Source organism: Ranitomeya variabilis, chromosome 4, assembly GCF_051348905.1.
Source record: "Ranitomeya variabilis isolate aRanVar5 chromosome 4, aRanVar5.hap1, whole genome shotgun sequence".
In the NCBI taxonomy this organism is placed as follows: Eukaryota; Metazoa; Chordata; class Amphibia; order Anura; family Dendrobatidae; genus Ranitomeya; species Ranitomeya variabilis.
Window position 1 is genome coordinate 290,091,761 of NC_135235.1, and position 26,146 is coordinate 290,117,906.

General features: G+C 44.4%; 1 protein-coding gene across 1 annotated transcript in view; it reads right to left on the reverse strand.

Annotated features, from left to right (window-relative positions):
* SSU72 (SSU72 homolog, RNA polymerase II CTD phosphatase) overlaps positions 1 to 25,480 on the reverse strand; it is a 111,817-nt gene extending 86,337 nt beyond the window's left edge. The window contains exon 1 of the mRNA XM_077250151.1: positions 25,206 to 25,480. Within this exon, the coding sequence (XP_077106266.1) occupies positions 25,206 to 25,285 (80 nt within the window). The 5' untranslated portion in view covers positions 25,286 to 25,480. The remainder of the gene's footprint in view (positions 1 to 25,205) is intronic.
* Positions 25,481 to 26,146: the final 666 nt, after the last annotated feature.

A 26,146-nucleotide genomic window follows, 5' to 3' on the forward strand; every position in this document is an offset into this window, starting at 1 on the left:
TATTCTGCGTGCCGCGGCAACTCAAACATAATAATCGAGCACACGGAAGATACTCTATTAACACACGAGAATGCTCGGATAACACCCTATCCGAGCACGTTCACTCATCAAACACGGGTCAGCCGGCCTGTGGAGTTGGGAAGCCAAACCACCAATTCACTACTGAGCATGTACATGAAGTGCAGCATAGATTCATCTCAACCAAAAGCCTAGAACATTTTATAACTTTCCCAAATTACGAAAACATTTACAGCACATCCTGCACAGAAATATAAATAAATATATATATATATATATATATATATTTATTTTAGGAGTCAAAGTCGGTTCATTTTATACAGGCCCCAACTCCACGGCCCTGCTTGTCAGTAGCTGTAGGAGTACCGATTTGGTTACATCGCGGCAAAGTTATAATTTTAATCAGTTTAACAGCGCCAAACTGACTGTCTGTGGGTTAGGCTTCTTTCACACTTCAGTCGTTTGGCGTCAGTCACTTCCGACAAAGTGATGGATCGACGGATCCGTCACTCGGGGGTTGTATATACTTTTTGGAGCATGCGCAATTGAAAAAAATTGAAAAAACGGATTGGGGCGACGGATCCGTCGAAATAACGGTTGCGACGGATCCGTTGCCCATAGGTGGTCATTCTATGGAATGACGGACGCGACGGATCCGTCGCGATCCGTCATTTCAACGGAGACAAAAAACGTTGCAATGACCGTCAATGTCTAGATGACGTCCGCTAAATTTTGACGGATCCGTTGCATGACGGATGGAACGGACGACCATCCGTCACAATCCGTCGCTAATGCAAGTCTATGGGGAAAAAAGCGGATCCGTCGAAAAAAAAAAACGGATCCGTTTTTTGAGGAAAATGGCGGATTTAGACTGACGCCAAACAACTGAAGTGTGAAAGAGGCCTTACTTAACAAAATCCTGCACACAGGTTCACTTTAACTGAGAAATTAGGCAACAAGTGCAGTTAGGCAAGTCATTCCAAAGTGCTACTTTTTGGGGCGGTTTTGGTGAGAATAGAGAATTATTAGCACTGAACAGGTGGAGTTAAGGTGGGCAATAACTAATGATCAATGCACTAGCTTGAAGTCTGCCCACCTTCTCTGCCTGGCAGCTTCATACTTTATTTTCTCAGCTGTGAAAAATCTGTTAAAAGGATAGAAATTGTTTTCTTATTTCAATACCCAACGTTGTAATTAGTTTGACTTGTGTTTCCCTTTAAATATGCTACTAGAGTAGGACATTGCGGCTCGGAAGGTCATAGCAAGAAATTGGATAAAAGAGGAGCCTCCTTCGAGGGGAGAGTACATTAAATATGTGGGGCATGTTATCGCCCTGGAAAAGGGAGTGTACCAGAAGAGAGGGAAATTGGTCTTGTATGACAAATTGTGGACGCCTTGGTTGGAATTGAGTTAAGAGGAGGTTAAAGGTAAGGTACCGCGTTTGTAGATCATTAATAAATCACTGTAATGTAGCATAACATGCTGCTATAACCAAGTTTTAAATGCATGTGAAACAGATTTCGTGTGTTATATGTGTTTAAAGAAGGAACTGGGGGCTGACATCTTGGTTTCACAGCAGTTCACAACACTAACTGTCATTTTACAGCACCCCATGGACATAGGAGATAATAGACCGGCGAGGACCCTGTCTATAACATTGGAGAGGTGTTAGCAGTGAGCTGGGCACGCCTCTGCGGGCTGCACAACTCACTGCTGTAGGTTTGACTAGCAGCCATTTTATTATAGCCCAGTGCTCTCTGCCAAGCTCCACTAAAGGCCCCGTCACACATAGCGATTTACCAACGATCACGACCAGCGATACGACCTGGCCGTGATCGTTGGTAACTCGCTGTGTGGTCGCTGGGGAGCTGTCACACAGACAGCTCTCTCCAGCGACCAACGATCAGGGGAACGACTTCGGCATCGTTGAAACGGTCTTCAACGATGCCGAAGTCCCCCTGCAGCACCCGGGTAACCAGGGTAAACATCGGGTTACTAAGCGCAGGTTAGGTTTTGGTTACCAAAAAAACACAAACAGTACATACTCACCATCTGATGTCCGTCAGGTCCCTTGCCGTCTGCTTCCTGCTCTGACTGAGTGCCGCCGTACAGTGAGAGCAGAGCGCAGCGGTGACGTCACCGCTGTGCTGTACTTTCACTTTGCGGCGCTCAGTCAGTGTGGGAAGCAGACGGCAAGGGACCTGACGGACATCAGATGGTGAGTATGTACTGTTTGGTTTTTTTTACATTTACGCTGGTAACCAGGGTAAACATCGGGTTACTAAGCGCGGCCCTGCGCTTAGTAACCCGATGTTTACCCTGGTTACCAGTGAAGACATCGCTGGCTCTGTGTCACACACACCGATTCAGCGATGTCAGCGGGACCTCAACGACCAAAAAAAGGTCCAGGCCATTCCGACACGACCAGCGATCTCGCAGCAGGGGCCTGATCGCTGGTACGTGTCACACATAGCGAGATCGCTACTGAGGTCACTGTTGCGTCACAAAACTTGTGACTCAGCAGCGATCTCGCTAGCGATCTCGCTATGTGTGACTGGGCCTTTACTCTATCACAGGAGCTCCATTCACTCCATTAAGCTGCATTCACAGCCTGCAGAGAGAGGTGACACCTGACACCTCGCTCAGCCATACAATGTATCTCTCCCCTCCCTCCACAATGCCTGGCCATTCACTGCAGACCTGGAGCTCCTTCTTATCTTACTGAGGGATGAGTCACAGACAATGCTGCTCCATACACACCACATAAACTATGTAACTGTACTTCTGATGTAGTAACTGCTGGTGATAGCAGATCACAGGGCAGTCACACACAAAATGCTGCTCTTCATTCTGCCCCAGGGATATTAGACCACCCAAAAGGGGAGGGAAATGCTGATGTCAGCAGTTACTGCCCCAATTTTCCAGCTAACAGTAAAGCTGGTAAGTCTTACTATAGCTGCTTGAGGTCTAAAACGGAAAATGCTCCCCTAGTGGTCAATATATATATTTGTAAGAAAATATATAATATTTTTCATATAGAAATGTTTGCAAACAGTGCAAACATTGCATTAATACATTTTATTTACTTTTTTAAGCTTAATTTCACAAAAAAACAAACTACAAGAAAACTGGTGGCACCTTCCCTTTAAAGGTACCTTCACACTGAACAACTTAACAACGATAGCGCTAGCGATCCGTGACGTTGCAGCGTCCTGGATAGCGATATCGTTGTGTTTGACACGCAGCAGCGATCAGGATCCTGCTGTGACATCGTTGGTCGGAGCTAGAAGGCCAGCACCTTATTTCGTCGCTGGATCTCCCGCAGACATCGCTGAGTCGGCGTGTGTGACGCCGATTCAGCGATGTCTTCACTGGTAACCAGGGTAAACATCGGGTTACTAAGCGCAGGGCCGCGCTTAGTAACCCGATAATTACCCTGGTTACCAGTGTAAATGTAAAAAAAAAACCAAACACTACATACCGTATATACTCGAGTATAAGCCGACCCGAGTATAAGCCGACCCCCCTAATTTTGCCACAAAAAACTGGGAAAACTTATTGACTCGAGTATACGCCTAGGGTGGAAAATGCCGCAGGTACCGGTGAATTTCAAAATTAAAAATAGATACTCCATACCGTTCATTATGGCCCCATAGATGCTCCACATAAAGCTGTGCCACATATAATGCTCTGCACCGTTCATTATGGCCCCATAGATGCTCCACATAAAGCTGTGCCATATATACAATGCTCTGCACCGTTGCCCATAGCTGTGCCACATATATAATGCTCTGCACCGTTGCCCCATAGCTGTGCCATATAGTGCTCTGCACCGTTGCCCCATAGCTGTGCCATATAGTGCTCTGCACCGTTGCCCCATAGCTGTGCCATATAGTGCTCTGCACCGTTGCCCCATAGCTGTGCCATATAGTGCTCTGCACCGTTGCCCCATAGCTGTGCCATATAGTGCTCTGCACCGTTGCCCCATAGCTGTGCCATATAGTGCTCTGCACCGTTGCCCCATAGCTGTGCCATATAGTGCTCTGCACTGTTGCCCCATAGCTGTGCCATATAGTGCTCTGCACCGTTGCCCCATAGCTGTGCCATATAGTGCTCTGCACCGTTGCCCCATAGCTGTGCCATATAGTGCTCTGCACCGTTGCCCCATAGCTGTGCCATATAGTGCTCTGCACCATTGCCCCATAGCTGTGCCATATAGTGCTCTGCACCGTTGCCCCATAGCTGTGCCATATAGTGCTCTGCACCGTTGCCCCATAGCTGTGCCATATAGTGCTCTGCACCATTGCCCCATAGCTGTGCCATATAGTGCTCTGCACCATTGCCCCATAGCTGTGCCATATAGTGCTCTGCACCGTTGCCCCATAGCTGTGCCATATAGTGCTCTGCACCATTGCCCCATAGCTGTGCCATATAGTGCTCTGCACCGTCCATTATTGCCCCATAGCTGCTGCTGCTGCTGCAATAAAAAAAAATAAAACACATACTCACCTGTCTTGCTTGCAGCTCCTCGGCGCCATCTTCCCGGCGTCTCTCCGCACTGACTGATCAGGCAGAGGGCGGCGCGCACACTATATGCGTCATCGCGCCCTCTGCCTGAACAGTCAGTGCGGAGAGACGCCGGGAAGATGGTGCGGCGCCCGGCGTGTGGAACGAGGACAGGTGAATATGTAATACTTACCTACTCCCGGCGTCCCGCTCCTTCCCCCAGACAGCTGGTCTTCGGTGCCGCAGCCTCTTCCTCTGTCAGCGGTCACCGGCACCGCTGTAGAGAAATGAATAGGCGGCTCCGCCCCTATGGGAGGTGGAGCAGCCTATTCATTTCTCTAATGAGCGGTCCCACGTGACCGCTCAGGGGAAGAGGCTGCGGCACCGAAGACAGTGTGACAGCCAGGGGGAGCGCCAGAAACGCCGGGACTAGGTGAGTATATGACACTGACAGTGCTCACCCGCCGACCCCACCACCGATCATGACTCGAGTATAAGCCGAGAGCGGCACTTTCAGCCCAAAAATTTGGGCTGAAAATCTCGGCTTATACTCGAGTATATACGGTACTTACATTCCGGTGTCTGTCGGGTCCCCCGGCATTCTGCTTCCCTGCACTGTGTCAGCGCCGGCTGGCCGTAAAGCAGGGCACAGCGGTGACGTCACCGCTCTGCTTTACGGCCGGCGCTTACAGTGCAGGGAAGCAGAACGCCAGGGGACCCGACAGACACCGGAATGTAAGTATGTAGTGTTTGGGGGTTTTTTTACATTTACACTGGTAACAAGGGTAAACATCGGGGACTTCGGCATTGTTGTCTAGATCGCTGCAGCGTCGCTAAATGTGATGGTACCTTAAGGGAAGATAGGCCTGGGGATATTTTTCATGTGAAATAATGATCTATATGTTCATAACGGAAGACACTATATAATGCTAATGTATATACTGTTACAAGATACACTAAGAAGAGCGTGACCTGTCTAACTGGGAAGGAGGGGGGAGGGGTTGGTAAGGGGGGTGGGGTTGTTGTAGGGGAAATTCGAAAATTCATATACTGATGTCAAGTGTTTTATTGAAACTTTATACTCAATAAAAACCTATTTGAATTTAAAAAAAAAAAAATTGAAATAAGTAGGACACTGCACAAAAAAATTTAAATGGAAACTGTCACCAGGTTTTTTGCAGCAAATCTGACAGCAGCATCATGTGAAGACAAAGCCCCTGATTCCAGCGGTGTCACTTAATGGGCTGCTTGCTGTAGTTTTGGTAAAAATCTGTTTCATCAGCAGTAGATCATCACTAGTAAACCAGCATCATGGAGTCCTCTATATCCGTCAGCTCTGTATAACCCCATTCCCTCCAATTATTAGCAGCTTTCTGCCTATACACACACAGTGTATACATAAAGCTGCCAATCACTGGTGTGGATGGGGTTATAGAGGGCTCAGCAGTTAGAGAACTGCATGATATGCAGCAGAGAAGACAGTGGTTTTATCAAAACTGCAACAAGAAGCCCAGTTAGTGATACATCACTGGAATCAGGCTCTCTACCTCAACATTATGCTGCTGTCAGATAGGGCAGCAAATATTTGGTGATAGGTTAACATTAAACTTTAAATGCTCATATCTATTCAACAAGTATTGCCAAAACAGAATAAGGTTTCATACAATTGTTTCAGTTCAGACATTAAAGGGAACCTATCACCCCGTTTTTTAAAGATTAGATAAAAATAGTGTGAAATAGGGGCAGAGCTGGGCTTTACATTAGTGCCTTTTTGGTGCCTTTACACCCCCGTTAGGCTGCCGAAATACCTTTGTGAAGTGGCCGTTTTGTCCTGTCACTCAAGATGGTCAGGTCGGATGGGCGTGGTCACAGCGCTGTTTCTCCCCCAGATCAGGCTCATCATTACGTTGGTGGCGTAGTGGTGTGCGCATGTCCAAGGTCCCGAATCCTGCACAGGGGAGTGAAAATAGCAGCGATGTCCGTTATTTCATTGGTGGTCGGTGGGCGCGGCCATCTTGCTTTGGCCGCGCGTGCGCAGAAGCGGCGCTCTGCTGGCCGCGGCTTCAGGAAAATGGCCGCGGGCATCCGCGCGTGCGCAGATGGCTATCGCTGCGGCCATTTTCGTGAAGCCGAGATGTGAACTCGGCTTCACGAAAATGGCCGCCGCGATAGCCATCTGCGCACGCGCGGATGCCCGCGGCCATTTTCCTGAAGCCGCGGCCAGCAGAGCGCCGCTTCTGCGCACGCGCGGCCAAAGCAAGATGGCCGCGCCCACCGACCACCAATGAAATAACGGACATCGCTGCTATTTTCACTCCCCTGTGCAGGATTCGGGAACTTGGACATGCGCACACCACTACGCCACCAACGTAATGATGAGCCTGATCTGGGGGAGAAACAGCGCTGTGACCACGCCCATCCGACCTGACCAACTTGAGTGACAGGACAAAACGGCCACTTCACAAAGGTATTTCGGCAGCCTAACGGGGGTGTAAAGGCACCAAAAAGGCACTAATGTAAAGCCCAGCTCTGCCCCTATTTCACACTATTTTTATCTAATCTTTAAAAAACGGGGTGATAGGTTCCCTTTAACATTTTACTGTGCAAACCTCCTTATACTAGAGTAACATCAAATCACGCTATTGAATACATAAACCATCTCAGCCTTTCATGAAGATGGGTTACAAGAGCTAGTAATGAATGATCAGCAACTTTCATATAAAGTGCAGAGCTGACAGTTAGAGTAGCCATAAGTATTTGTATGAGAAAAAAAACCACACAAACAAAAAATACACATTTGGTTTTGCCGCATCGGGAACGACCTGACCTATAAAACTGTCCCACTAAATAACCCCTTTAGTGAACACCATAAAAATAAAATAAAAAACAATGCTTTATCATACCGCTGAACAAAAAGAAATAAAACGCGACCAAAAAGATATAAACTTGTTACTGCTGAAAATGTCATCTTGTTCCGCAAAAAAACAAGCCACCATACAGCAGGGTGGATTGATTTAAATCACGCCGATTTAAATCATGATTTAAATCACGATTTAAATCAAAAGATTTTTTTCTATTTAAATCGGATCGATTTAAATCATGATTTTAATCATGATTTAAATCACTGATTTAAATCAAAAGGTTTTTTTTAATATAAATCACGATTAAAATGAGAAGTGAGAGCAGTGCGCATGTGCGCCCATAGTTACACGGACGAAACTAGGGGCAACGATCTAACGCCAGGGTGAGGGGGGGACCCCAAAGTAAGTAAAAATCTTTTTTGTTTTACTATATGGCAATAGGTAGGTGTTTAAAAGCAGCATGTCTTAATTGTATAAACTATTAATAGCCTCCACATTTTGTTCATACTGCCCCTTTAATTCCACACTTCTAGCTTGGTTTCACTTTTGGTTTAGTTTCTTTTTCCATTCAGTTGACATGCCCAAACTTGTTGGATAGTCAGCATCCTACAGAAACCTCTGGAAGAGCATGGCATTGTGAATGTTACACATATACAGCCTTTATTCTACTGAGTTAAACAACTCAGCTTTATCTCATGATGGAAGAACCTTTGGATGGTAAAATATTTTCCTCAAAAAGCAGTTTATTGAAAAAAATCCGATTTAAATCAAAAAAATCCGATTTAAATCAAAAAAATCCGATTTTTTTGATTTTTTTTTAAAAAAACATTGATTTTTATCCACCCTGCCATACAGCTACAGAGGAAAAATAAAAAAAGTTGTAGATCTCAGAATAAAGCAATGGAAAAATAAAATTATTTTTTTTCTTAAGATGGTGCTTTTACACTATAAAAACTAAAACAAAATATAAATGTGATATCTCTAATCGCACTGACCAGAAGAATAAAACTGCCTTATCAATTTCACCACACGTGGAATGACAACCACCATCACCCCCCCAGAAAAAAAAAAATTCTGCCTCCCAAACATTGGAAAGGTGATCAAAATAGGTCTTGTGTCTGAAAATGGTACCAATAAAAACGTTAACTTGTCTCGTAAAACACAAGCCCTCACATGACTGATTGCAATTAAAAGCATCTTTTAGTGTCTGACAGTAGCCAAACAAAAACCTGACATAAATCTGGTATCGCTGTAATCGCACTGACCTGAAGAATAAAGTCGCCTAATCACATACCACACGAGGAACGGCATAAAAAAATAAAAACTAATTCTTCACCTGGTGTTGATTTTTTTCATTCTGCCTCCGAAAGATCACATTTATTCTGCACTCTGCGCTGAGCGCTTACACCGAGATTTCCGTGCTAATCTCGGAAATACGTGATTCAGACGGAACCCTCAACTGAAGATTCCCTACAATGAGGCAGATGGAGGCACTGTGGACACCATCTGACCTGTGATCAAGCGGTGTCAGTCTTTTTAGGATTGCATAAAAGCCGTCGGCCACAGTTTTGTGCACTTCTGAAAAGAAGGACACGGCTGAACAGAGGCCAGACGGAGTACCGAGTAACACTGCTGCCTCACTATAGTGAATGGATCCATCAGGGGTTTCATCTGAATCATGTCACTCAGACTTGGGGAAACCCCAAAGTAAATGTTCAGTGTAGAACACAGGATAAATGTGAACCCAAACGTTATGGATAATGTTCCCAATAAAAGCTTCAACTCAATCCACAAAAAAAGCAAGTTCCACATCAGGTATGCCCTCTGATAATGGAAATATAGGGGCTTCCACATTACTGACAGTACAAAGGCTCTGGAAAAGTGAAATGACTCCTCACACTCCAAAAGAAATTCAGCAAATTCTGCTCTCCCAAATCCAAAGGGGTCTAGTTTCCAAAATGTGGGGGATTTTCATTATTTAGGTACATCAGAGGCTCTCCAAACATGATATGGCATCCGCCAATGGTTCCAGCAAATTTTGCATACAAAAAGTCAAATGGCGTTCTTTACCATCCGAGCTCTACCGTGGTTTTCTCCTTCATATGGGGTATTTGCATACTCAGGAGAAATTACACTCATTTTGGGGTTTTTTTTTTTTTCCTGTTACCTTGTCAGAATAAAAAAAAAAAAATTGGATCAGAAGTAATTTTTTTGTGAAAAAGGTTAAATGTTCATTTTTTTCCCCCAGAATCCAAAACTTCCAGTGAAGCACCTGAAGGGTTAATAAACCTCTTGAATCTGGTTTTGAGCACCTTGAGGGGTGCAATTTTTAGAATAGTGTCACATTTAGTTATTTTCTGTCCTGTAGACCCCTAAAAGTGACTTCAAATGTGATGTGGTCCATAAAACAAAGTTTTCGTATATTTTGTTGGAAAAATGAAAAATCGCTTATCTTTTAACCCTTATAATTTCCTAACAAAAAAATTGTTTCTAAAATTGTGCTGATGTAAAGTAGACATGTGGGAAATTTTATTTATCAACTATTTTGTGTCACATAACTGTGTAATTTAAGGGCATGAAGATTCAAAGTTGGAAAATTGCCAAATGTTCGCCAAATTACTGCTTTTTTCCAGGGCTGTGGAGTCGGAGTCGTGGAGTCGGAGTTTTGGTTGGAGTCGGAGTAGGTAGATATGTACCGACTCCAGCTTAAAAAAAAAATGTATTAATATTTCATAATTGAACTTTCATATGAATTTTATAAATGTTACTCAAATATATATGTTCTATCAAACTATGAACAACAGTGATAAGCAGTTCTGCTGGAGATAGAGACATTTCTTACTTCTTGTGTGTCAGGCTGTGTGCACACGTAGCAGATTTTTTGCGTTTTTTCGCGGTTTTTCGCTATAAAAACGCTATAAAACCGCGAAAAAAACGCTAACATTAAGCATCCTATGTAACAGATTGCAATCCGCATTTTTTGTGCACATGCTGCATCTTTTTCCTGAGCGGAATCGCAATCCAGAAAAAAAACGCAGCATGTTCATTAAAATTGCGGAATCGCGGCGATTCTGCACATATAGGAGTGCATTGATCTGCTTACTTCCCGCACGGGGCTGTGCACACCATGCGGGAAGTAAGCAGATCAAGTGCGGTTGGTACCCAGGGTGGAGGAGAGGAGACTCTCCTCCACGGACTGGGCACCATATAAGTGGTAAAAAAATAAAGAATTAAAATAAAAAATAGCGATATACTCACCTTCTGGCGGCCCGACCTTCTCAGAGGCTTCCGAGGTGTGTGTGAAGGACCTGAGATGACGTTGCGGTCACGTGACCGCTACGTCAATGGAAGGTCCTGAACACACAGCATTAGGAACGGAAGCCGCTGAGGTCTGCAGGTGAGTATAACCTTTTTTTTTTTTCTTTTTTTTAACATTCTATCTTTTACTATAGATGCTGCATAGGCTGCATCTATAGTAAAAAGTTGGTCACAAATGTGACCAACCTGTCAAACAGTTTTCCAAGCGATGCTACAGATCGCTTGGAAAACGCTAGCACTCTGCAAGCTAATTATGCTTGCAAAACGCTAGTTTTCTGCGGGTAAATGCATGCAAATTCTGCAACGTGTGAACTCAGCCTCACTGTTCTCCACTGCCCTTATCTAATCTTATACTTGGTTAACCTCATGCTGCCCCAACCCCCCTACTTACAATGTATGAAACAAAGTGAAAATGTGTTGCAAATTCTTAGTAGTAAAGCTCCTCCTCTAGACTAGATGTTTACTAGGTGTGCGTCTTCCAAGCATCTCACAGCTGCTACTCAGAAGAGGAAGACTAAGAAGTACCGTATATACTCGAGTATAAGCCGAGATTTTCAGCCCAAATTTTTGGGCTGAAAGTGCCCCTCTCGGCTAATACTCGAGTCATGATCGGCGGTGGGGTCGGCGGGTGAGGACTGTCATATACTCACCTAGTCCCGGCGATCCTGTCGCTCCCCCTGCCCATCCCACGGTCTCTGGGTGCCGCAGCCTCTTCCCCTGAGCGGTCACGTGGGACCGCTCACTAGAGAAATGAATAGGCTGCTCCACCCCCCATAGGGGCGGAGCCGCATAATTCATTTCTCTAATCAGCGGTGCCGGTGACCGCTGACAGAGGAAGAGGCTGCAGCACCGAAGACCAGCTGTCGGGGGAAGGAGCGGGACGCCGGGAGCAGGTAAGTATCGCATATTCACCTGTCCTCGTTCCACACGCCGGGCGCCGCGCCATCTTCCCGGCGTCTCTCTCTGCACTGACTGTGCAGGTCAGAGGGCGCAATGACGCATATAGTGTGCGCGCCGCCCTCTGCCTGATCAGTCAGTGCGGAGAGACGCCGGGAAGATGGCGCCGAGGAGCTGCAAGCAAGAGAGGCGAGTATGTGTTTTATTATTTTATTGCAGCAGCACAGCTATGGGGCAATAATGGACGGTGCAGAGCACTATATGGCACAGCTATGGGGCAATAACGGTGCAGAGCACTATATGGCACAGCTATGGGGCAATAACGGTGCAGAGCACTATATGGCACAGCTATGGGGCAATAACGGTGCAGAGCACTATATGGCACAGCTATGGGGCAATAACGGTGCAGAGCACTATATGGTACAGCTATGGGGCAATAGCGGTGCAGAGCACTATATGGCACAGCTATGGGGCAATAGCGGTGCAGAGCACTATATGGCACAGCTATGGGGCAATAGCGGTGCAGAGCACTATATGGCACAGCTATGGGGCAATAGCGGTGCAGAGCACTATATGGCACAGCTATGGGGCAATAGCGGTGCAGAGCTCTATATGGCACAGCTATGGGGCAACGGTGCAGAGCACTATATGGCACAGCTATGGGGCAACGGTGCAGAGCACTATATGGCACAGCTATGGGGCAACGGTGCAGAGCACTATATATATGGCACAGCTATGGGGCAACGGTGCAGAGCACTATATATATGGCACAGCTATGGGGCAACGGTGCAGAGCACTATATATATGGCACAGCTTTATGTGGAGTATCTATGGGGCAACGGTGCAGAGCATTGTATATATGGCACAGCTTTATGTGGAGCATCTATGGGGCCATAATGAACGGTGCAGAGCATTATATGTGGCACAGCTTTATGTGGAGCATCTATGGGGCCATAATGAACGGTATGGAGTATCTATTTTTAATTTTGAAATTCACCGGTACCTGCTGCATTTTCCACCCTAGGCTTATACTCGAGTCAATAAGTTTTCCCAGTTTTTTGTGGCAAAATTAGGGGGGTCGGCTTATACTCGGGTCGGCTTATACTCGAGTATATACGGTATCCTTTCAACAAACTTTTCATCAGTTAACTGTGAGTACATGAGGAATAACAGTATTACTGACCACTATATCAGTTGTACGACCTGGCAATAATTTTGTACAATTGTTTTTAGGAAAAACAATTGTCATTTGGATTGTGAATGCAGAATTAAAAACCTGAGAATGTCAAAGAAGCGTCACATTAAATCAGCTGTATTTGAACATTTCACCATCACTCAAGATAGAAAACATTATGTCTGTCAGTGTATGACAAATGAGCCAGACGAAAACAAATGCTGTGAAGCCAAGATCAGTGCATAGTCAGGCAAAGCTAAAAATGCTCCTACAAGAGCTTCTAATCTAAAGAGACATTTACAGCGCTTTCATCCAGAAGTACTGAACGCAGTGGATGAGAAAGACTGCATCCAAACCAATGAACCAGTGCCCAGCTCTTCCAGCCAAACAAAGGAGCAGAGAACTTTGCAGCCATCAGTTGCAAGATATTTTGTCAGTGACAAAGTTACTGTGACAATGACAGTAGATAAATAAAAAAAAAAAAACAGATCATAGAGCTTGTTGTAAAGGATAGTGTGCCCATTTCATTATTTTCACGACAAGCTTTTATGTGTCTGAATGGGGAAATGGCCCGCAAGCTTGGTGTTTCTCTAGAGAGAGAGTTAGAAAATTAGTAATCGAAGAAGCTTTTAAACAAAAGGAAGAACTTAAAAAAACTCTCAAGGGACTCTTTCTGTTTCTTAAAATGGATGCCTGCACACGTCACAGAGTGAACTATTTTGTCATCAATGTCCGATTTGTTTGTGACAAAAATGAAATAGTTACCAAGACATTGGCAGTAAAAGACACCAAAGCTCATCACACCAGTGAGTTTCTCCAGGTCTTGGTGGAAAAGGTTCTGCAAGACTATGAACTTAAAAAGGAGCAAGTTATTTCTGTCGTAACTGACAATGCTTCAAATATGATAAGTACTATTAAGCTAATGAATGAGTGTAATGATGGTGACCAGCAGCTAGAAGAACATTCTGGGTCCACAGACACAGAAATGTTTGAAATAGAGGAACACAGTATTGTAACTGAGGAGCAAACTGAAGTTGCTTCAGATGAACAGCAACATGATAGTTTAGATGATCTTGTTGAAACTGTGTCAATACGTTCTTTCATTCATCACATGCGCTGTGTTGTGCATACGCTACAGCTGGCTATAAGAGACAGTCTGCAAGAAGGACATGCTGCTGCACTGATTGGCAAGGTGAGAAAATTGGCTACTGTTGCCAGAACCCCTAAAGTTGACTCAATTTTGAAGAGATGTGCTGGAAAAGGGGCAATTATTGATCAAGCCACACGATGGGGCAGTACTTACTTAATGATTCAGCGCTTGGTTGAATTGAAAACCTTTCTTGTAGACATGGCTAACCCTCAACTGATGCTAAATGAAAGTCAGTGGAATCAGGTGACTGAGCTGGAAAAATTGCTAGAGCACCCACTTACTGTACAGTGACTAAAAAATTACAAGCAGAGGACTTAACTCCAGGTATTTTCTTAAAGAAGTGGAAGAACCTGATGTTTCGCCTGTCCCAAAGAGGAGGGTTAATTGCAAGTGGCATTGCTACATCAATAAAACTGAGAGAGGAGCTACTATTACAAAATAACATTCTTTTGGCAGCTGTTTATGTAGACCCAATGCATCGGATTCTTCTAGATGATCAACAGCTAACTAAAGGAAAAGAAGCTATGTTTGAAATAGCAGTAAGGATGAAAGGGTTGCAGAACAGTCAGGAGGAACAAGAAGAATTTGGTCGTCCTGCCACATCTTTACCCTCATCAACTGATGAATTTAATTTTGAAAAATATTTGGATCACAAGGACCGTGCAAAGCGTTCCCGCATAGAAGAAGAGTCATCCCCATCAAAGAACACAGCCAGTACATTTCAGCAGAATTTTTCATGTGCACTAAAAGAAATTGGGAAATTTGACCGTTCATCAAAAATAACAGTGCAACAAGCGATTCCTCTGTATCCTGACATTGTCAGATGTTGCCCGAGTGGTTACTGCTTTGCCACCAACCCAAGTTAGTGTAGAGAGGTTGTTCTCTGCTCTCAAAATAATTAGATCAGATTTGAGGGCATCCATGAAGGAGGATCTGACAGAGGCAATACTTTTTCTGAGGACAAATTTATAGATTTCTTCTTATTAACTGCATAACAGTGTTTATTGCATATTTACTTACAAGAGTTTAGAAAAGTTTATAAAAGTTATTTGCTATATTCTAATAAATATAGGTTTTTGCTCTAAGTGGTCTAATTACTTATAAGATGGTGAGAAACTGAATAAGCACGATGTTAATATTTTACAATAGTAAATTTATTGTTACGAATTGGCCATTTATGAAGGAGTCGGAGCCGGAACCTGATAAAATCCAGGAGTCACAACTGTGGCTTACCAACTCCACAGCCCTGCTTTTTTCACAAATAAACGCAATTCCTAAGAAATTTTTTTTACCCCCATCATGAAGTACAGTATGCCACAAAAAAAAAAAAAAAAAAAAAATGTCAATCACCGGTTCCGTTGAAGCGTTCCAAAGTGACAGTGGTCAGAATTGTAAAAATTGGCCTTGTCATTAAGGTGCAAACCTTCACATGACGATTTTGGCCCGTAAATGCACCATTAACCCCTTTCTGACCTCGGAAGGGATAGTACGTCTGAGGTCAGATCCCCTGCTACAATGCGGGCTCTGGCAGTGAGCCCGCATCAAAGCCAGGGCAAATTAGCTGTTTTGAACAGCTGACAGGTGCCCGCAATAGCGGCGGGTGGAATCGCAATTCACCAGCCGCTATTAACTAGTTAAATGCCGCTGTCAAACGCTGACAGCGGCATTTAAATAGCGCTTCCGGCCATCAGTTGTTGATGCGAGATTGCTGTGAGCGCCACCCTGTGGTCGATGCTCATAGCAATGCAACAATTCTACTACATAGAATATATAGCTTTGCTCCTATCTAGCAGAGGCGATCGAGCTGTACTAGCTTCTAGCCTCCCATGGAGGCTATTGAAGCATGGCAAAAGTAAACTTTTTTTTTTCAAAAAATATGGAAAAAAAAACAAACACAAATATAAAAGTTTAAATCATCCCCCTTTCGCCCCATTCAAAATAAAAAATAAAAAAAAAAAAAAAAATCAAAATATACACATATCGTCCGATCAATAAAAGAAAAGGATTAATGTGATCGCTAAACGGTGTAGCGAGAAAAAATCTGAAACGCCAGAATTATGTTTTATGTTTTTCGGTCGCTGTGACATAGCATTAAAATGCAATAATAGGCGATCAAAAGAACGTATCTGCACCAAAATGGTATTAAAACCGCCAGCTCTGTGCGCAAAAAAATAAGCCCTCACCTGACCCCGATCACGAAAAATGGAGACGCTATGAGTATCAGAAAATGGCGCAATTTTTTTTTTTTTTTTTTTTTTTTAGCAAAGTTTGGCTTTTTTTTTTACCACTTACATAAAAAATAACCTAGACATGTTTGGTGTCTATGAACTCGTAATGACCTGGAGAATCAAAATGGCAGGTCAGTTTTAGCATTTAGTGAACCTAGCAAAAATGCCAAATGAAAAACAAGTGTGGGATTGCACTTTTTTTGGCAATTTCACCACACTTAGAATTTTTTCCCGTTCTCCAGTACATGACATGCTAAAACCAATGATGTCGTTCAAAAGTACAGCTCATCCTGCAAAAAATAAGCCCTCACATGGCCATATTGATGGAAAAATAAAAGTTATGGCTCTGGGAAGGAGGGGAGCGGAAAAAACCTAGTCATGAAGGGGTTAAAGCACTCAATTTTTCCACCCTTAAACTAGGATAAAATGGAAGTGTAGTCTAACGTGTGCTAAGGTACTCACTCATCACGGTCTTTCTTTGGTATTCAGCGATGTTGCAGTCAACCAAGTTATATGATAGCAAGTCAGACTATCCTGACCACCCCACACTGTGCTCTGTGAGCCGTAAGTCCATTACATTGTCAGTCTATGGAGCCTTGCTCTGATGCCCCATTGGCTTACATTGTACAAGTCACTCAGAGCCCAGTGTGACGGAGAGGATCTGAATTGGTGTCATGTGACTCAGAAGAGGACCAGAACAGTGCTGGGTATCGAAGAAGACCACGGTAGACAGACTGGTATATTAACCACACATGGCCATTTACACTGGTTTAGGGAAGGGAAGTTATGGCAGTGCTTTTAACAAATAGCGATACACATCATTCAGTGTTCATTTACACGGGCCAACGAGCAATGAGGCACAATAATCGCTAATACAATAGTTCTGTCCCCATAGACTAATCAGTGCTGCCCATAATGTTCAGATCTCATCTCCCGAGATCTCCATCTGAGCATGCACCAGCCATCGGCAACAGTTTTCCCAAGAGTCCACCGCATAGTAAACCATTTAAGTGCAGGGGATCTGGGCTTTCACAAAATGTTACTAAGGCTACTTTCACACTAGCGTTAACTGCATTACGTCGCAAATGCGTCGTTTTGCCGAAAAAACGCATCCTGCAAAAGTGCTTGCAGGATGCGTTTTTTCTGCATTGACCAACATTAGCGACGCATTTGCGAAGCAATGACACACGTCGCAACCGTCGTGCGACTGTTGCGTCGTGCTGTGGCGGACCGTCGGGAGCAAAAAACGTTACATGTAACGTTTTTTGCTCCCGACGGTCCACTTTATCCGACCGCGCATGCAAGGCCGGAACTCCGCCCCCACCTCCCCGCACCTCACAATGGGGCAGCGGATGCGCTGGAAAAATGCATCCGCTGCCCCCGTTGTGCGGCGGAGACAGCGCTAGCGTCGGGGACGACGCTAGTGTGAAAGAAGCCTAAACAGAATCCCTTATGAATTTCACAGGGACAAAGAGGCATAAGCAACGGAATAGTTAAAATGTATCTTTAATTATAACAATAATAAAACCAATTAACATTCAGCAAGGGAAATTTCTGCGAGTACGTACAGCCAGGAGCAGTGACCAAAGCTAGGTGAAAGTAATATAGGACAGCAAGACCTAATCATCTACATACGTGTACAGAAATAACGGACCAAACTAAATGGAGACCCACTTCAATTAGTTTCACCTAACTTATACAGCATAATGTTTGAACTAAAGTGAATCATATTACTCTGCGGTAAAATCACCAAATGTGGCCCGACAATCTTGAGGCTATGTGCACACGTTGCGGATTTTGCTGCATATCCGCAGCGGATCTGCATCTGAGGGTCCACAGCAGTTTCCCATGAGTTTACAGTACAATGTAAACCTATGGAAAACAGAAAACGCTGTGCCCATGCTGCGGAAAAAAGACGCGCGGAAACGCAGCGGTTTACATTCCGCAGCATGTCAATTCTTTGTGCGGATTCCGTAGCGGTTTACACCTGCTCTACAATAGGAATCCTCAGGGGAATCTGCACAAAAAACGCATAAAAACAGCCTTACATCCGCAGGTAAAACGCAGTGCCTTTTACCTGCTGATTCCTAAAATCCGCTGCGGAAAAATCCGCAGAGGTCCATTCTACGTGTGCACATACCCTTAGAGTGCTTAGAACATATCATTTAACCCCTTAAGCCCCGAGGGTGGTTTGTACATTAACCCCTTTACCCCCAAGGGTGGTTTGCACGTTAATGACCGGGCCAATTTTTACATTTCTGACTACGGTCCCTTTATGAGGTTATAACTCTGGAAAGCTTCAAGGGATCTTGGCGATTCTGACACTGTTTTCTTGTGACATATTGTACTTCACGATAGTGGTAAAATTTCTTTGATATAACTTGCGTTTGTGAAAAAAACGGAAATTTGGCGAAAATTTTGAACATTTCGCAATTTTCCCACTTTGAATTTTTATGCCCTTAAATCACAGAGATATGTCACAAAATACTCAATAGGTAACATTTCCCACATGTCATAGTGCCGGATGTCAGCTGCGATAGTCAGCTGACACCCGGCCGCGCTCCCCCCGTGAGCGCCGTTGATCGCGCTGGACGTACTATCCCGTCGGTGGTCATACGGGCCCACCCCACCTCGACAGGATAGTACGTCCAATGTCAGAAAGGGGTTAATGACCGGGCCAATTTTTACAATTCTGACCACTGTCCCTTTATGAGGTTATAACTCTGGAACGCTTCAACAGATCTTAGCAATTCTGACACTGTTTTCTCGTGACATATTGTACTTCATGATAGTGGTAAAATTTCTGCGATATAACTTGCGTTTATTTGTGAAAAAAAAAACGGAAATTTGGCGAAAATTTCGCAATTTTCCAACTTTAAATTTTTATGCCCTTAACCCCTTTCTGCCAGCTGAAGGAATAGTACATCAGCTGGCAGAACCCCCGCTTAGAGGTGGGCTCCGGCGGTGAGCCCACCTCAAAGCCGCGACATGTCAGCTGTTTTGTACAGCTGACATGTGCGCGCAATGAGCGCGAGCGGAATCGTGATCCGTCCGCGCCCATTAACTAGTTAAATGCCGCTGTCAGCGCTTGACGGCGGCATTTAACTAGCGCTCCCGGCCGCTAGGCCGGAAGTGCTTACACCGCTGACCCCCGTCACATGATTGGGGGTCATCGGTGCATTGCCATACCAACCAGGTCTCCTTGAGACCTCTATGGTTGTTGATGGCCGATTGCTTTGAGTGCCACCCTGTGGTCGGCGTTCAAAGTACACCTGCATTTCTGCTTCATAGAGGTGATCTGTGCTTCACCTCTATGTAGCAGAGGCGATCGAGTTGTGCATGCTTCTAGCCTCCTATGGAGGCTATTGAAGCATGACAAAATTTTTAAAAGAAAGTGTTTAACAATATAAAAAAAATAAAAAATACATAAAAGTTCAAATCAACCCCCAATCAAAATAAAACAATAAAAAAAAAAATAAAAAAAAAAAATAAAACCTACACATTTGGTATCGCTGCATCTATCAATAAAAACAAAGGATTAACCTGACCGCTAAATGGCGTAGCGAGAAAAAAAATAAAGACGCCAAAATTACGTTTTTTTGGTCGCATCGACATTGCATTAAAATGCAATAACGGGCGATCAAAAGAACGTATCTACACCAAAATGGTATCATTAAAAACGCCAGCTTGGCACGCAAAAAAATAAGCCCTCACCTGACCCCAGATCACGAAAATTGGAGACGCTACGGGTATCGGAAAATCGCGCAATTTTTTTTTTATAGCAAACTTTGGAATTTTTTTTTCACCACCTAGATAAAAAATAACCTAGACATGTTAGGTGTCTATGAACTCGTAATGACCTGGAGAATCATAATGGCAGGTTAGTTTTACCATTTGGTGAACCTAGCAAAAAAGCCAAACAAAAAACAAGTGTGAGATTGCACTTTTTTTGCAATTTCATCACACTTGGAATTTTTTTCCCGTTTTCGGTTACACGGCATGGTAAAACCAATGGTATTGTTCAAAAGTACATCTCGTCCCGCAAAAAATAAGCCCTCACATGGCCATATTGATGGAAAAATAAAAAAAGTTATGGCTCTGGGAAGGAGGGGAGCGAAAAACGAAAACGGCTCCGGGGGTGAAGGGGTTAAATCACAGAGATATGTCACGCAAAATACTTAAGTAACATTTCCCACATGTCTACTTTACATCAGCACAATTTTGGAACCAAAAATTTTTTTTGTTAGGGAGTTAAGGGTTAAAAGTTGACCAGAAATTTCTAATTTTTACAACACCATTTTTTTTTTTTTTTTTTTAAGGGACCACATCTCATTTGAAGTCATTTTGAGGAGTCTATGTGATCAAAAATACCCAAGTGTGACACCATTCTAAAAACTGCACCCCTCAAGGTGCTCAAAACCACATTCAAGAAGTTTGTTAACCCTTCAGGTGTTTCACAGGAATTTTTGGAATGTTTAAATAAAAATGAACATTTAACTTTTTTTCACACAAAATTTATTTCAGCTCCAATTTGTTTTATTTTACCAAGAGTAACAGGAGAAAATGGACCCCAAAAGTTGTTGTACAATTTGTCCTGAGTACGCTGATACCCCATATGTGGGGGTAAACCACTGTTTGGGCGCATGGCAGAGCTCGGAAGGAAAGGAGCGCCATTTGACTTTTCAATGCAAAATTGACTGGAATTGAGATGGGACGCCATGTTGCGTTTCGAGAGCCCCTGATGTGCCTAAACATTGAAACCCCCCACAAGTGACACCATTTTGGAAAGTAGATCCCCTAAGGAACTTATCTAGATGTGTTTTGAGAGCTTTGAACCCCCAAGTGTTTCACTACAGTTTATAACGCAGAGCCTTGAAAATAATTTTTTTTTTTTTTCACAAAAATGATTTTTTAGCCCCCAGTTTTGTATTTTCACAAGGGTAACAGGATAAATTGGACCCTAAAAGTTGTTGTCCAATTTGTCCCGAGTACGCTGATACCCCCCCCCCCCCCGTTTGGGCGCACGGGAGAGCTCGGAACGGAGGGAGCACTGTTTTCAACGCAGAATTGGAATTGAGATCGGACACCATGTCGCGTTTGGAGAGCCCCTGATGTGCCTGAACAGTGGAAACTCCCCAATTCTACCTGAAACCCTAATCCAAACACACCCCTAACCCCAATCCCAACGGTAACCCTAACCACACCCCTAACTCTAATCCCAACCGTAAATATAATCCAAACCCTAACCCCAACTTTAGCCCCAACCCTAACTTTAGCTCCAACCCTAGCCCCAACCCTAGCCCCAATGAGAAAATGGAAATACCTTTTTTTAATTTTAGTATTTTTCCCTAACTAAGGGGGTGATGTAGGGGGGTTTGATTTACTTTTATAGCTTTTTATAGCGGATTTTTATGATTGGCAGCTGTCACACACTAAAAGACGCTTTTTGTAGCAAAAAAGTTTTTGCGTCTCCACATTTTGAGACCTATAATTTTTCCATATTTTGGTCCACAGAGTCATGTTAGGTCTTGTTTTTTGCGGGACGAGTTGACGTTTTTATTGGTAACATTTTCGGACACGTGACAGTTGATCGCTTTTTATTCCGATTTTTGTGAGGCAGAATGACCAAAAACCAGCTATTCATGAATTTCTTTGGGGGGAGGCGTTTATACCGGTCCACGTTTGGTAAAATTGATAAAGCAGTTTTATTCTTCGGGTCAGTACGATTACAGCGATACCTCATTTATATCATTTTTTTTATGTTTTGGTGCTTTTATACGATAAAGCTATTTTATAGAAAAAATAATTATTTTGGCATCGCTTTATTCTGAGGACTATAACTTTTTTACTTTTTTGCTTATGATGCTGTTTGGCGGCTCGTTTTTTGCGGGACAAGATGACGTTTTCAGCGGTACCATGGTTATTTATATCCGTCTTTTTGATTGTGTGTTATTCCACTTTGTTTGGTGGTATGATAATTAAGCGTTGTTTTTTGCCTCGTTTTTTTTTCTTACGGTGTTCACTGAAGGGGTTAACTAGTGGGAGAGTTTTATAGGTTGGGTCGTTACGGACGCGGCGATACTAAATGTGTGTACTTTTATTGTTTTTTTTATTTAGATAAAGAAATGTATTTATGGAATTTTTTTTTTTATTATTATTTTTTTTACACTTTTTCACTTTGTCCAGGGGGGACACATCACGGATCGCTGATCTGACAGTTTGCACAGCACTCTGTCAGATAGGCGATCTGACTTACAGCGTCGCAGGCTTACCGGCGCCTGCTCTGGACCCGGAAGTAGTCCCTGCAGGACCCGGATGCAGCCCCCTCCCTGCGCGATGCTTCCCTATACCGCCGGAACACTGCGATCATGTTTGATCGCAGTGTGCCGGGGGTTAATGTGCCGGGGGCGGTCTGTGACCGCTCCTGGCACATAGTGCCGGATGTCAGCTGCGACAGTCAGCTGACACCTGGCCGCGCTCCCCCCGTGAGCGCGGCCAATCGCATATATGACGTACTATCCCGTCGGTGGGAATTAAGGCCCACCCCACCTCGACGGGATAGTAGGTCATATGGGATTAAGGGGTTAACATACCGCGGTGTAGGTGACTAGGAATAATCAGATGCCAATAACATAGGTAAAAAAAGTTACACTAAGGGTACCGTCTCACAGTGGCACTTTTGTCGCTACGATCCGCTGTGCTCTGCTTTCACTTTACCGCCGGCACTCAGTCAGTGCGGGAAGCAGACGGCTAGGGACCTGACGGACACCGGAATGTCAGTATGTACGTTTTTGTTTTTTTTTACATTTACGATGGTAACCAGGGTAAACATCGGGTTACTAAGAGCGGCCCTGCGCTTAGTAACCCGATGTTTACCCTGGTTACCCAGGGACTTCGGCATCGTTGGTCGCTGGAGAGCTGTCTGTGTGACAGCTCCCCAGCGACCACACAACGACTTACCAACGATCACGGCCAGGTCGTATCGCTGGTCATGATCGTTGGTAAATGGTTTTGTGTAACGGTACCCTTACATCGGTAAATATCCTGGCTAAGGATGCTCCTCAGCTACCCCGACAGTCCAGTTTCGCCTGACTGGCTTCCTCAATGTGGGGCATATGTGATTATTGCTAGTCACCTACACTGCAGTATGTTAAAACGATATGTTCTAAGCACTCCGTTATTTCTGTATACACGTAGGTGATTAGATCTTGCTGCCCTACATTACTTTCACCTGGCTTTGGTCACTGCTCCTGGCTGTATGTACTCATAGAAATTTCCCTTGATGAATGTTAATTGGTTTTATTATTGTTAGAATTAAAGATACATTTTAACTATTCTGTTGCTTATGCCTCTTTGTCCCTGTGAAATTCAAAAGGGATTATGTTTAATATGATTGTTTGGAGGTGTGCATAAAACCTTTATTAGACATTTGATCAAAATTAATTTTTTCACGAAATGTTGGCAGAGACCCCACACCACCGAACACCAGCGCATATCCGAACACCCCCTCATCCCAGCCTGCAGCAACGCTCCACTCTTGCCTCCTCCAGCAGCGACCCTGTTCCATCACAGCCGGTAAGATATATCCTCATTGTAAGACGCACCCCCATTTCTCCCCAGAATTTGGGGGAAAAAAGTGCATCTTATAGTCCCCCCCCCCCCCCCCAAAAAAAAAAAAGTGGTATTTTTTTCACTCCAAAAACAGAAAAATCACACATGCACCTCACATACCATTTGGTGTTCACTGGGGCTATTTGCTGACTTCAGCCACATGATATGATACCATACTGAATGTAAAGCCCCCCGTACAGATTACATGGTTGTTGGACAATCGTTCTGCTGGAAGATTCCTCTCCCAGAGCCAAAAGCGATCGACAGGCCAAAATCTAATTCCGGATCATTATCTGTCCAGCCGAACACATCAGTATAATGAGCGAATATACTCGTTATTCGAGATTTCCAGAGCACGCTCGGGTGACCTCCGAGTATCTTTTAGTGCTCGGAGATTTAGTTTTCATCGCCGCAGCTGAATGATTTATATCTGTTAGCCAGCATAAATACATGTGGGGGTTGCCTAGTTGCTAGGGAATCCCCACATGTAATCAAGCTGGCTAATAGCTGTAAGTCATCCAGCTGCGGTGAAAAACTAAATCTCCGAGCACTAAAATATACTAGGAGGTCACCCGAGCGTGCTCGAGAAATCTCGAGTAACGAGTATATTCGCTCATCACTAATCAGTATCAGTGGGCTCGGCTGACAGTCTAATGTACATAGGAGGCTTAAGACCAGGACATAGTCACCATTGTGAGCCTTCGCGGGCAGGGTCCTCACTCCTCCTGTACCAGTTATGACTTGTATTGTTTAAGATTGTACTTGTTTTTATTATGTATACCCCTCCTCACATGTAAAGCGCCATGGAATAAATGGCGCTATAACAATAAATAATAATAATAATAATCTTTGACCCCGGGTGACGCAGTCACATCCTTAAGACGCCCTCTGAAGAAGGCGACATCTAGCTCTGTTTCCACCAGAGAGAAACAAATCTAAGATTGTATGGTCCAGAAATCATTCACTCCAAATAAAAGGGTCTCTGGGACCTCCAGACCCCTGAAGATTAGGGAAAATAAAAAATGAAGACATCCCCTGCCCTGCTGCCATAGCCGCTCTCAGACTGGACTCCCTGATGCTGACCAGGACCCATGCCAGGCCGTGTCAGCACGGAGAACAGGAATGGCGAATATTGTTTTGTTTTTAATCCTTTCCCAGCCATATAAAAGAATTTTTAAAAAAAATGGCCGGATATTTGCAATATTGTGCAAATTTCCTAAAAAAGCTTAGAACAAATTCAGTTACAAATGTGTATTTTTTACACATCTGGGTGGGAATGGCCACCATGGAGGTATGTGCAGGTAGATATGGACGCTCCCGAGGTCCTTCATCACAAACAGAGGCTTGGAGACATGACACAACGTCCCCCAGGCCTCACAGACCCGAACTAGGCGCCCAGAGCACGTCACACACGGAACAAGGAGCGGAGGCTGCGCCATTACCTGAGGATATTGTGCGCCTCCATGCTGCGGTTCTGGTTGCTGGAGCACACCACGGCCACACGGAGCGGGGTGGACGGCATTATGTATCAGGCCGCCGAGATTTCTCCTCACGAAAACCTCCTGACTCGGAGGATACACGGCGAGGAGGACCGCAGCCGCTGCGAGCAGATGGCGGCACTTCCGCCTGCGCTCCGACACCACAGGAACTAAAATGGCGGCCGGGCGGGGAAGTGACGTGTGAGGAGATGTGGGAGGAGGCCGGGCTGAGTCATGGCGGCGCCGGTGGTGGCGTCGTCTGCTGACAGGAAGTCACACCGGTGTGTGGTGCGGTCACACCTGGGGGGTTGCGGCTTCTAGCTCCTAGAGGGGAGTTTTCCTCAGCTTCTTCCAGAAGCCATGTTTTACCAAGCTGAAGTTGGTTTCTTATTCGTTAGTCTCTTTTTTTCCTGTTTTTACAGGTTTAGTTACGATATAAAACTCAAAAATGACACAATAATAAAATACAACGCGACGCGGAGCCCTGGTGTGAATACGCCTCAAAGCAGCTACAAAAACGATAAAACCGCAAAAAGGGCATCAATGTGGGCACCGAAGGGCGTTACTGAAAGGGATAACTGACTGTGGCCACCGATCTCACACCGCCATTATGTGTGGCCCAAAGTCATTAACCCTTTCAGTAACGCCCTTCGGTGCCCACCTTGATGCCCATTTTTGTGCAGTTTTATCATTTTTGTAGCGGCTTTAAAGCGTATTCACACCAGGGCTCCGCGCCGCGTTGTATTTTATTGTCATTTTTGAGTTTTGTTGGGTACAGAGCGGAGCCGTGTGTGCATATGTTGTGTATAGAGCGGAGCGGTGTGTGCATATGTTGGGTACATACAGAGCGGAGCCGTGTGTCTATATGATGTGTATGGAATGGAGCTGTGTGTGTGTGTGTACGA